The sequence below is a fragment of the Hyperolius riggenbachi genome, chromosome 3 (genome assembly GCF_040937935.1).
Source record: "Hyperolius riggenbachi isolate aHypRig1 chromosome 3, aHypRig1.pri, whole genome shotgun sequence".
NCBI lineage: Eukaryota > Metazoa > Chordata > Amphibia > Anura > Hyperoliidae > Hyperolius > Hyperolius riggenbachi.
The window spans coordinates 441359266-441373168 of record NC_090648.1 but is presented as its reverse complement, the minus strand read 5'-3'; the positions used below and the strand labels follow the sequence as shown (position 1 = coordinate 441373168).

Sequence of the window (13903 nt, the reverse complement as noted above, 5' to 3'; positions counted from 1 at the left end):
TGGGAGAAGCAACCACCCTCTTCAACCAAAGGCCAAGAGGGGACGGCGAGGGGACAGCAGTTCCCCTCATGCGCATTGAGTAGTTGCTTTTTGAACAACCCAACCTTGTGAACATATATTCTTATTAATTCTTCCACCCTCAGCTTATATTAACATACTACACCAGATTGGGCTCTCGGTGTCCTTGTTTTTTCCTCTCCTTAAAGGGATACTGTAGGGGGGTTGGGGGAAAATGAGCTGAACTTACCCGGGGCTTCTAATGGTCCCCCGCAGACATCCTGTGTTGGCGCAGCCACTCACCGATGCTCCGGCCCCGCCTCCAGTTCACTTCTGGAATTTCTGACTTTAAAGTCAGAAAACCACTGCGCCTGCACGCCCGTGTCCTCGCTCCCGCTGATGTCACCAGGAGTGTACTGCACAGACACAGACCATACTGGGCCTGCGCTGTGCGCTCTTGATGACATCAGCGGGATCGAGGACACGGCAACGCAGGCGCAGTGGTTTTCAGACTTTAAAGTCTGAAATTCTAGAAGTGAACTGGAGGCGGGGCCGGAGCATCGGTGAGTGGCTGCGCCAACACAGGATGTCTGTGGGGGACCGTTAGAAGCCCCGGGTAAGTTCAACTCATTTTCCCCTGACACCCTACAGTATCCCTTTAACCTCCCTAGCATTTATTTCCGGATTGTAGGGTCTAAAAGCAGTGCAATTTTTTCATTAGCTTTTAGGCCCTAAAAGCAGAAAAAACTTATATAGTGGGATCTGAGGCAGCCCCCTGAACAGACTCACCTCCCTGGAATCCAGCGCTGCAATTCTCCCTCCATCCTCTGGCTGTACCCCTATAGTGAGATCGTTGTCTGTCTCATGGCAACAAACTGCGATCTCACCCAAGGGATCAAGAGCCTCCGAGGACCAGAAGAAAAATAGCTGCCAGCGTCTGAATCCCAGGTAGGCAGTTAGAAACACGGCCACGCTGCGCTGTGTCTGCATACCTCCCAGTAGCTACCCCAAGTCAGGCTGGGGATTACGACTCCTGGCGGTTTTCCACCCAGAGCCTGACTTGGGGTTAACGTCAAGGAGGTTATTCTTTTGATTGATTTACTGTATATACTTGAGTACAAGTCTAGAAATTTAGGGCTGATTTGCTTCATAAAAGTATGGTGTCGACTTATGCACGAGCCACAGGCAACACAGTACACACATTATTCAGTGGTGCTCAAACAGTGACATTCCCTTTTGCAGCAAATTACCCAGTGGTAAGTGACACTTTGAGGAAATGAACCCCCCCCCCCCCCCCAAAAAAAAAAAAAAAAAAACAGGCCTGAAAGTCCTGGCCACAACAATTAACAAGGAAATGGGTAGGGGGATATACTAGGCTGCATAAAAGGGAGTGAATAATTGCAGCACTTGGGGGCCTGGAGGAGGTATTGGTTGCACTTAAAGAGAACCCGAGGTGTGTTTAAAGAATGTTATCTGCATACATTGGCTGGGTCTACTTATATTGCCCAGCCTCTGTTGCTATCCCAAACCCCCCTAAGGTCCCCCTGCACTCTGCAATCCCTTATAAATCACAGCTGCGCTGTGCGGGCTGTGTTTACATCTGTAGTGTCAGTCTCGGCTGCTCCCCCGCCTCCTGCAGAGCTCAGGTCCCTGCCCCCATCCCTTCCCTCCAATCTACGGGGAGGGAAGGGACGCAGGCGGGGACCGGAGTTCTGAAGGAGGCAGGGAGAGCAGCAGACTGACACTATAGAGATAAATACAGCCTGCTCTGACAAGCTGTGTGTCAGCAGCACAGCAGTGATTATTGAGGAATTGCAGAGTGCAGGGGGACCTTAGGGGGGTTTGGGATAGCAACAGAGGCTGAGCTGTATAGTCAGATCCAGCCGCTGTATGCAGATAACATTCTTCAAACCCACCTCGGGTTCTCTTTAAGGGACAGGAGGTGTTAATGGCTGCAATACTGTATGCAGTGCAGTCATTAACCCCTCTTGAGCCCCAAGTGCAGCCATTAACTTTGCTGGGTAGACTTATACTTGAGTCAATAGAAAATTCCAGCTTAGGAAGGTTGAATATTGGAGTCAACTTATACACGAGGTCAACTTGTATTCAAGTATATACGGTATAAAGCGTCGTTAACATATTAAGACATTACACTTCTTGTTCTGAAAGGCCTAAGTGTAAATTGTTTGAACAGAAGCCAGGAATAAACTGCAGTTAACCCATGATACTCTGCCCTCTAACCAGGTCTTCAGTCATTCTGGTTCGGAAACGTTTTATTGAGTTGAGCCATACAGATAAAACACAGAACTCACCTTTGTAGACAGCTGAGTTAGCTCAGCCTCTAGTTTTTCCTTTTCCGTGGTGACTTGCTGTTTTTGAGAGTCTAGCGTTTGTTTCTCTCCCTGAAGATCTGTTAATTTCAGCTCGTATTCACTTTCCTTTGTTTTCATCTCTACTTGAAGTTCGTGCCTTGCAGTCAGCTCTGAATCCAGCTTTAGGAGCGCAAGAATGAAAAACAAACAAACAATTTAGTAATGGAAGGGGTATACAAGACAGAATCTTTCTGTAAACTTCATTATTCAGGAACTAGTTGAACAGTCACTTAAATAAGAGATAACCCACCATACGCATGATGAGATGCATGCTAGGGTACAATGCAAAACTATGCTTAAAATACAGCTGTCATGAATCAGCATTAAACTGACAATGTGACTGGTATGACTTAAAAGTTAAATTTTACTTAAACAATGCACCCTGCACCACCTTTGACATAGGAGGTCGGGTCTAATCCTGGTTTCAGCCAGTGCCTATTCAGTAAGGAGTCCTTAGGCAAGACTCCATAACACCGCAGGATGTTCAACTAAGCATGCCCACAGAGGCTGCAGCTCTCAAGCAATTTGAGTAAAACAGGAGAAAAGTGCTAAAGAATTGTTTTTTTTTTTTATTTAATTTGTTTCATCGAAGAAATTAAGAATTTAAGAAGTTAAAAGATCTAATTTTACACGAATTAGATAAATATGATCAATTGTCCCAGGAAATCCGATCATATTTCCTGTGTTTTTTTTCATATTCGTTTATACTAGATCACGAATTACAACCCCTTATTTGCAAATACAACCGTAATATACCCCTCATGACATACATATTGGGGGTGGGTAAGGGGTTAATAACTAATGTTTGTTTGTTTTTTTATTTATTTTAATAGGTGTTTAATAGGTGTATTTTTACTTTTTGGCCACTAGATGTCCCCACACTTTATTCCTATGTACTGTGAACAGTACACGGGAAGTGTTATGTGTGAGATTTTACTTTCATTTTCAGAATGACCACCAGCATCTCGCTGATGCCAGTGATCTTTCGTTACAAGCACTTTGATCGGCTTTTGGAACTCATGTTCCCATTAACTGTTCAGTGTACTAATGGGAGCGTGCATAGAGGGCGATTGTGGTTCAGTACATATAGCTACGCCCCTGAAACTAAGATGAAGTCTCAAGGGCCATAGATATACTGTCGCCGCACGGGGAACTGGTTGAGGTGCCCACTAATGATACAATCTTGAATGAACAATCTTACCAAATATAAGTAGTAGAAGGGTAAACTGGGTGAACATACTTTCAATGGATACTTTAGGCACTTTACGCACATAAAAGTGGTCAAGCTTGTATCATTAAGGGGCACCTGCACGGTCTAAATCAAGGGTGTCAAACTTGGATAAAAAGTGGGCCGAAATTGTACAAGTCGCGGGCCAACCTCAATGTGTACTGGACACCTTATAAAGATCCCAGGTGTCCAATGGCCCCTCCTCCAACCCCTATAAAGTTCCCTGGTGTCTAATGGCACCCCTCCTATCCTTATATAGTTCCCTGGTGTCTAGAGGCCCATGCCCTCCCCTACATAGTTCCCTGGTGTCAAGAGGGCCCCCTAACCTGTACGGTTCCCTCGTGCTTAGGGCTTTCCCCCTCCCCATATGGCTTCCCTGGAGTTCTAAGGCTTCATTTCCAATATAGCTTCCCTGGTGGTCTAGAGTGGGCCAAACATAATGCAAAGTGGGGAAACCACTTGAGGGCCAAATTGAATGGCTCTTAGGGCCAGAGTTGGCCTGTGGGCCAGAGTTTGACATGTATGGTCTAAGTTTATGACAGGATAACAGGTCCCCTTTATACTAAAACACAACGTGCTTGCTATAAAAACTTTTGTGGAACACAAAGTTTAGGTGACAGTAATGTCCTGTACTGAACTAGAGAGATAAGAAATTGGGGAGATTAGAAACTCCTCCACTAACAAATTCCTTATTCTGACACCAGCCCTTACATAAAAACAGTACGTCGTTAATCCTGGTTTATCTTCTGCTGGATAAAGCCCGTGTGAAGGGAGAGAGGAAAGCCCGGCACGTCACAAGCTTTGCCCTCAATGTAGTGGCTTTAAATTTGAGTCCCATAATTGCCGTAATATGAGGTTTTCCGCCCCGGCCTCAATGCAGAGATGCACATTTGGCGGAAAAGCAATTTACAGCTTGCACTAAGCTGCTTGCAAACAGAAAGGAATAATTTGTCCGAAAGTCGGAGGACACGAGAAACACCAGAGAGGTTTTTCTGACATACAGCTGGCTCCTCTAATTACATCCCAGTCACAACTTCAATTATCCCCTATCAGCCCAGGGCCTGGAGGTCATCCTATCAGCCCCATCGTGCTTGGGAATGAAATTTCCAGGGTGAGGCCACCCGACAGCTCGACCACAGCACTATCTCTTCTCATGCTGACAGCTAAATTATTTTTTTAAATTGAAAAAGTAAACATGTGGGCTTCGCTTGGCTGATAAGGGTCAAAAATGCTGAGCTGCCAGACTAATAAACGCTGGGCGCCTGTGATCCTTGCCAAGTGTACTGAGCAGAAAAATAACTAAATAACCCTATTTCTAAAAAAACAAAATTAAGTAAATAAAACAAGTGGTAAACTGAAAATGGTCATACAATGCACTCTGCAAGTTGTGACTGCTACTGTACGCTGGACTCTGTAGGAAACGTGCTGCGCATTGCACTAGCAACAACTGTAATGGCAAACACAGGGCAACTGGGAAAGAGGGGGAACAGCCCAACTAAAATCTCTGCCGATATGAAAAAGCAAAGATGAATGGGAAGACGTAGATGGGTGGATACCTCCTTACAGCAACAGAGGACAAAAGCTTTGCTGAGTCACGAATAAAAGTACAGCAGAGTCTCGCTTATCCAGAACTCAACTAACCGGCAGTCTCAACCAACCAATCAGCACAAATACCAGACAGTACTCACCGTGTCGAAGGCCAACTTCTTAAGCAGTTTGTGGGCTGTGATGTGGTCAGGGCCAGATTTGTACTCTTTACCGCCCAAGGCCACTGTCAGCAGCCGCCCTCTCCAGTATAGGTAGCCAGATGACCCTTTCCCCTCCCTCCATTATAGGTAGTCCGTTGACCTTTCCCTCTAGTATAGGCAGCAATATGACGCTCCCCCCCCCCCCCCCCACCTCCAGTATAGGTAGCCAGATGACCCTTTCCCCTCCCTCCATTATAGGTAGTCCGTTGACCTTTCCCTCTAGTATAGGCAGCAATATGACGCTCCCCCCCCCCCCACCTCCAGTATAGGTAGCCAGATAACCCTTCCTCTCCCTCCTCCTGATGAACCCCCTTCCTTCCAGTATAGGTAGTCAGATGACTGCTCCCCCTTTTCCTCTAGTATAAGAAGCCAGGTGACCTTCCTCCTCTTCCACATAGATAGCCTGATGACACCCCTCCCTCCAATATAGGCAGCCAGGTGACCCCCCACCCCAGTATAGCCTGCTGCCCACCCGCCCTTGATCTTGTGGTGCCCTAGGCCATGGCCTATGTGGCCAGTTAAAGACTGGGTGGGCTCCATGGCTCCCCCAAAGTTGATATACTTTCAATGACTGTATTTTAACATTTAATACAGAGTTTATGGTTTGTATATAGGTATGGTATAGTACTGTGTAATCTAGGCCTCTTCTTAACATTGAGTCACAAGCAGCCAGAAAGCACAATTATCTGGCATCAGCTCATCCCCGTTGGTGCCGAGTTACCGAGACTATTGTATTTGTTTTTAACTACTGGTATCCAAAATGTTCCTCATTCAGGTTCACTTTATTTATCCTCATATCCTCGAATTCACTTAAAATAAATAAGCCCAGTTATAAAAGGACAACAGGCACTCCTCCCCCCACCAAAAAAAAAAAAAGCATTGCATCGGTTTACATTCCTCCATATTTATAAAAGTGGTGATACGCTGAAAGGATCAACACTTTCATGCTGGATTGTCAAAACAGTTAATATTAAAAGCCATTGTAGTGACAATCACAAAATTGATAGAGAATACACTTATAGGTTGCTAAATAGCATTTGCCAGTTTAAGGCTACATTCACCGAGGGGGGCTGTAATGGAAGTCTATGCCACATTCAGAGTGTATCCAGTTGGATACGATCCAATGGATTCCAGTATCCCAACACTTCACACGCAGTGGATTACTGCATACACTTTGAACTTAGCCTAAGAAAGTAGAAGGAAATGGTCTACAATGGAGAGAAGTGCAATTTAATTCAAAGTCCCGGTTTGACAATTTACTGCAGATCAGGACTATAAAAATCATGTTTACTAAGGGATCAGTTTCTAAAAATGATTTCTAAACGACAGCCATGTCAGTGTGATGTAGAATCTGCTTCAAAAACAAAACAATCTGAAAAACAAAATAATATCCTTTTGAACACAGTCCAGTTATCAGCAGTGTTTCCTCTGCCAAATAGAAGTGTTTTGGTTTCTGTTTATTTTTCAGGAAATCCGTGGCTGCATTGGCTGACTGACTCATATGCATGGGAAAAAAACAAGGGTTTATTAACACTTGATAAAAAAAAGGGACCTCAAACAAGTTCTTAGTAAGATTAGTATACTATGTACTCGTGTTTATTTAATCGTGTCATGTGTCAGATCAGGTGCATTTTAAATTTACTGACCACAATGTTCAAAATGACACCCCCCCTGTTAGAAATACTAGGATATAAAAGAGGCAAATTTTACTAAATATGTGGCTGTCTGTTACCAGATTACAAGTAATCTAAAAAAGGAATCTAAAAGGTGTAGTAGTATGTTAGGAGTGTTAGGGAGTATTGCCCAAAGTCTCCTACTGAATGGGTGCTGGCTTACTGAACAGGATGAGCCGAGATTCGAACCCTGGTCTCCTGTGTCAGAGGCAGAGCCCTTAACTAGTACACTATCCAGCCACTACCAGAACCCTGTATCACCCGTACGCGGGGCGCACACTATAGTACTAGTGCTGCAGTGTCTAAATCAGGCCCTACGCGGCTGGCGCCATGCACCAAATGCAACTGCTTCATCTAAAAGTCCAATGAGAATAATACAGCAGTTAATTTTCAGTACAGGAATACCAGCAGGACCATCTCACATAATGGTTTCATCCATTAACTGAGCACATAGCAAAGGGCAATGTTGTCCTATAATCCCCACTAACCTGTCAGGCTTTATTAGTTGAGTTCAGGTGCGTAAACCAGTCCTATGACTGATTACAGGTCACAACTATGCGCTTTGAGTCCTATGGGAGAAAAGTGCTTTACAAATGTTATTGTATTGTGTATTGTATTCATCTTTATGCCATGCTATTAAACTTGGTAACACTGAATAGTCACAGCAAGAGAAATCCGGCATGTATGAAGCCTAAAGCTGATAAACGGTGGCCTATATACAGAATGTTTGGGGAATGGACAATAAAATATGATGTATTTTCCTATTGGTGTGGGAGCCTAGCAGCCCATTGTCTTTCTCACCCGGCCATTTTTCATGAAATCAGGTCAGGACACCTAAACCCCTGAGGCGTCATTAAAACTACGCTTTATGGAAGCGCACCCATAGCTACCATTAGGGGGGAACCGAAAAACACTACATATTTGTTTTATTTACCTTTTTCATTAAATCCCGAGCCTTGGTCTCGCTCGATTCCACCTTCTGCTTGTCAATCAAATGATCTGAAATGAAACAAACCACTTAAGTATGCAGAGGTCATGGCGCCTGACCATACAAATAGTGCCATTTACTCGGATGGGAATTCAATAAAGCCAAGCTACAAAATTCATAAGAGAAAGAGCTTCAGCAAACTAGTGCCACATGCACAAAATATGCCGTTGTAGGCTGCTTATAGTAGAGAAAGCGGCCCATAGCATCCTTGGTCTGCTAGTAATTCATTCAGGATAAAGGTAAGACCTTGAAATAAGCATGACTGTAAGCAGTAAAAGAACAACATACCACCTTTCCATCCAGAGGAGCTCACAGGCAAGGTGTTTCTACCCCCCCCCCCCCCCCCCCCAGCATGTGACCCACTCCCAACACCTTTGAAAGGAGGAGAGAAACGGGCACTGCTGCATAAAAAGTCCCTTTATTGTGGCCTCTGAAGAAGCAGGTTGCATATCTGCGAGACAGCTGTCAGGCATATCCTTTTCCCCCCACTGCTAACCACTGTGTAACCCGGCCACAATAAAGGGACTTTTTATGCAGCAGTGCCCGTTTCTCTCCTCCTTCCAAAGACGTCAGTGTTACATCGGAGCACGCTGCAGGTAAGCCCACCAGTGGCCGTTCCATCCCTGTCGCATACTGGTGCCAGTTTTTTCTATTTTTTTCACCTTTACATATTGCCACTCCCAACACCCTTCCTTCCCAGTGTGGCAGGTGCAATATCTACCATTTCCAGCAATACGTTGTGTTTACTATGTTCTAACTAGTAGTCAACCACTCTGTGCTTCCGTACCTCCAGCTACTGATCACATGACCGGTATTCAGAGTCAGAGGTATCCGATAGAGCGTGTGGCTCTCAGGAAAATCATAAGAGACCTGAAACACCCAAATCTGTGTCCAACGTGGTCGATTGGGTATGTGGCGGTAATGGAATGCGATATCGATATGACCGGCGTACATTATAGACACCCCCCCCGGTTGTGCAGTGTAAATTCTCAGCTGTCCCACTGGCGCAACTCCAAGCCACCTCTGCCGTCACCCCGTGTGGCACAAGGTGAGCGTGTGATGTCACACAATATGTGGCGGCACTTGCAGTACTGATGCACACGGGGGTATTGTCGGATAAGTCCGGGAGTCGAGCCAACATAACAGGTGAAAATGTACACAGCATGAGCACCTGGTGGGGTGGGGGCGGGGGGGGGGGGGGGGGAGAGGAACATTTTACCTTTGGGAGGAAGCCAGGGAGGCTGCAGAGGTGGCGCCACTAGGCCCATTCCGAGTAGGTTTCATGTTGAAAATTATTGGGACTAGGTCTGCTGTGTATGGGAAGGCAACAGATCTCTCTCCGAACAGATTCGATCAGACAGAGATCTGTATCATGGTTGATCTGTCCATACATCACTAGATGACTTTCTCCCCGAACTGCAGTCATGCAATTCTCACTGATCAGTAGGAGGAGGTTGCAAAACTCTGAATGGCTGAGAGAAAAACATCTTAAAGTGAACCCGTGGTGAAAATAAACTGATGAGATTATAACAATTATATTTATCCCTCAACACCTAAAAATGACTTTAAGTATCCCATGTTTTTCTTTTATATTAAACATTAACAAAATAGGTTTAATGTTTTACTGTCTCTAATTAGTGGCAGCCTATTAGGTGTCCCAGATTTAAAATACATGAACTACTGACCTTTTTAGATCTCTCCCCTGAGCTCTGAATTTGTATTCTACTAGGAAAAATGTTATGGCTGCACTTTGCTTCTCAGTGATGTTTACTATATTCCAGACAAGCTACCCTACAAGGCAGAAGCTGCCACTTGCATGCCTAGAATTTAACTCTTTCAAGTAGCAAAATAAAGCAAATAAAACAGCCTGGTTATTAATATGTTTTGCCCTCTATATACACCTGTTTATCTGATCAGGTCACATGTCGCCTCGTGTATACTTTAAACAGATAACATGTTTAATAATTTAAGATCTGTCTGTATGGGAGCCTGATAACATATACAAATACCTTCATGTACCTGAGACAAATTAAAACTTCAAAGGTTGTTTTCAACCTGGACAACAATGTACTTCATGAAAGTCCAATTGAGGAACTGTAGTGAAAATAATGTATGAAATAAAGTGCTTACGGTAATTGCAATTATTTATAAAGGATTTAGTCAATGTTTGCCCATTGTAAAATCTTTCCTCTTCCTCATTTACATTCTGACATGTATCACATGGCGACATCTTTACTGCTGGCAGGTGATGTCAGTGGAAAGAGAGGTTGCATTTTTGGCAGTTGGAAACAGCTGTTATTTCCTACAATGCAACAAGGCTCCCGCAGTGTGAAGGGTTTCACCACAATATCAGCTGTACAGAGCCTCCTGATGACCCATTTGAGAAAAGGAAACAATTGCTCATGTGAAAGGGAGTATCAGCGAATGACTGGGATGAAGTTCAATCATTGTTTACAGTTTCTCTTTAAGAATAAGATACAATTGTTTATCCCATCAGTCTATTGTCACTACTGTCATTTATATGCTTTAAGGCTTCTTTCCCACTAAGACGTTGCGTTAGGTGCTACGTTAAGGTCGCATAGCGTGCACCTAACGCAACGCATAGTGGGGTTGAAGCTGGACGCCAGATCGAGCCGCGTTATGCGGCTCTTCATGCGTCCTGTGATGCCGTGATGCGTACTCTTGGACGCATGTGGCATCACGTGGTCCCGCCAGCCAATCGCCGCACAGAGCGGCGCTCCAGGAAGTAAACACTGCACGTCACACCGTGCAGTGAATATTAATTAGCCATGTGCCTGGCCGAGGAGGAGGGGAGACCTCCTCCTCCAACATCACGGAGCATGTGCAAACAGTCTAACGCGGCTTAGCCGCTTATAACGCATAGCATGCAGCACTTTGTTTTTGCCTTCTGCGTTACAATGTAACGCAACATGGGCACTGTGAACAGCCCATTGATTTTTTATTGCTGTGCGGTGGGCTGCGTTACAGGCTGCACTAACATGCGCCTGTAACGTCTAACTGTGAAAGCAGCCTTAGTCATTTTCCTCTAAGGTGTTCTGGTATGTGGTTTGTATAACAAACTCCATCAAGAGAGTGTAGTACAAGGCAAACCTGTTTACATCTGCTTGTTTAGTAAGTTCCTTCCCACTGTTCTCAGTTAGTTTACATCTTTGTTGGTTTCTCTCTCTGCTCATTCAGAGTTCAGGTTAAATATCTGACATCTTCATTTCTTGGGCTCAGCATAGCTCACCCATTCATCCGGTGTGTCTGCATAGCCTCCATCTCTAGAAGCCCAACAATAACACTCTGCAGAAGACTCCCTACTTGAATTAATAGACTTCTGCCTGTATTCTGCATTCCACTGTCAGCAGCAAGGCTTGATTATCATCATTCATCTCAAGATTCATTCCCTATTCACCTCTGCTCATCTCTATCAAGCTCCTCTTTATGTATCACACAAGATCCTTATCTAACCTTCACTGATGAATTTCAGCATTTTTTTTTTTTTGCTTTTGCTTTTTCAGAATAAGAAGCAGCTGGCAGGCAAAGGGGGAATTTATTCTAAATAACAGGCCTTTTCAGTAGATAGGATTGTCAAAGGCGTAGTCTCACTTCTAAATGAAAAGCACTCGCCAGATCATCTTTTGAAAACTTTTTTTTTTACAGGGACACAGCTGTGTCAGGAGGGCGAGAAGATGTGTTCATCGCCGACAGGTAACCAGGGAGATGGCAGCTGCCAAGGGCACGGCAGAGATGGGGAATGCAAGATCACATTTAAAAGGACATAAAAGAACTACACAAGATGGAGGAAACTATTTTTCTTCTGCACCTGGTCCTCTTTACAAGATTTCTGTCTCCTCCCAAATTCCCTCCATTTATGAAACACTTTAAGCTTCACTTATGATACTTAAAGGATAAAACCTGTAGTACACAAAGGTTTCCCGGTGTGAGCTGAAAACTGCTAACCGTATTTCTCGAACCATAGAGGCACTTTTTCTTTTCCAAAAGAACATCTTATCGTGCGAATGTCCAGCACCTGGTGTAACTTGCCTAGCTTATTACTGAAGTATAACTTTAAGGTGACCTAAAGCCTTTAAAGCGGATCTAAACTCTTTCACAGCACACAATGAAAAGTCTTTACTTCACATATAGTTGCTGAAAAAAAATGCAGGGCTCTGTGTTATGTGTTTGTTTAGCCATATCAAAGTGTCCAAATAGCAGCTGCAAATAAACTGCAGAGAAGCTCTGCCATCTCCCTATACATTAAACTGTAGGCAAGGAAAACCTCGGGTCAATAATCAAATACTTACCTAAGAAGAGGGAATTCCCTGGATCCTGTAGAGGCTTTCCATGCCATCCTCCAGTCCACTGTTGCCGAGCGTGGAACCTCCCAAAAATTCCAACAAGAGCTTGTCTGATTTCAAGCTCACAAGCAGTGCTACTGCACAGCCATGCTCGTGCTTCAGGAGGAGCACAGTAACAAATGTGCAGGAGTGTCCTGGGCAGTGGCAGTGGTCTGGAGGACAGCATGAGAAGCCTCTGGAGGATCCAGAGGCTTCCCTCTTCTTAGGTAAGTATTTGATTATTGACCCGAGGTTTGCCTTGCCTACATTTTAAACCTCAGTGTTTAATGTATAGGGCAGAGGTTCTCTGCAGTCTATTTACAGCTGCTGATAAGGTTCCCCTCAGATTCACTTTAACCCTTTTAGCACTCCCTGAAAAGTGTCCTTTTTAAAGAGGAATGGTCGCGAAAAATCTTACAATTTACAACACATACAAATAAGAAGTATATTTCTTTCAGAGTAAAATGAGCCATAAATGACTTTTCTCTTATGTTGCTGTCCCTTACAGTAGGTAGTAGAAATCTGACATTACCGACAGATGTTGGGTTAGTCCATCTCTCTACAGGGGATTCTCAGCGTGGCCTTTATTCTTTATAAAGACATTCCCTGAAAAAGATTTATACAATGATGCTGGACAGCATTCCTGTTCACCGTACAATTTTTTTTGGCAGCTGGACGGAGCAACTGCCATTCACTAAGTGCTTTTAAAAATAAAGGAAACCCTAAGAACCCCCTTATGAGAAGATGGGTGTGTCCAAAATCTGTCAGTAATGTCAGATTTCTACTACTTACTGTATGTGACAGCAACATAGGAGAAAGGTAATTTATGGCTCATTTTACTCTGGAAGAAACATACTTCTTATTTGTGTGTTTACATGTATTTAAAATTTTAAGATTTTCGCGACAGATGTTCTTTAAGACTTCCATAAATTATAATAATTTTTCCCCATAAAGCTTATTATGCTGTTAGAGGAAATTCTGAGCTTAGGCCTCGTTCACATCATACGCGCTTCAATGCGCATTTGGAAGCGCGTATGATGTGCTGAAACGCAGTAACGGCAGAAGAGCATAGACAGCCCTTCTACCGTTCACATCTACTGCGCTGTGCAGCAGTATGATGCGCTAGGAAGCGCTTGCGTACTGCTGCCTGCATTTTGCCCGCAAGCGCAGAGCTGATCCCATCACTGTCAATGGATGGGATCAGCAACGCAGCGGGCAGAGGCACAGATGGCGTGCGATCATACGCGTTGCGTTCCGATCGCATGGCCACCTGCGTTGAAGCGATGTGAACGAGGCCTTAGTTCCCCCTTTAAATACCTTGGCCCATATCCTAGTAACTATTCTCCTGAGTTTTCGCCAAGGAAATATTTACAAACTTCTCAATCAAATAACTGTAAAGCAATAAATTACTCAAAGTATGCTTGGTATTACATTTTTACCTATTTGTATCCATTAAAGGACCACTATCGTGAAAATCATAACGTTTAAAATAAATGTAAACATATACAGATAAGGAGTATGTTTCTTCCTGAGTAAAACGAGCCTTCAACTACT

The 13903-nt window shown here is 44.1% G+C and overlaps 1 protein-coding gene across 1 annotated transcript in view; it reads right to left on the bottom strand.

Annotated features, from left to right (window-relative positions):
- Positions 1-13903, bottom strand: part of DIAPH1 (diaphanous related formin 1) — a 239636-nt gene that overhangs the window by 22096 nt on the left and 203637 nt on the right. The window contains exons 14-15 of the mRNA XM_068277775.1: positions 7953-8017; positions 2310-2489 (exon numbers count right to left, since the gene is read on the bottom strand). Coding sequence (XP_068133876.1) covers positions 2310-2489; positions 7953-8017 — 245 coding nt within the window. The remainder of the gene's footprint in view (positions 1-2309; positions 2490-7952; positions 8018-13903) is intronic.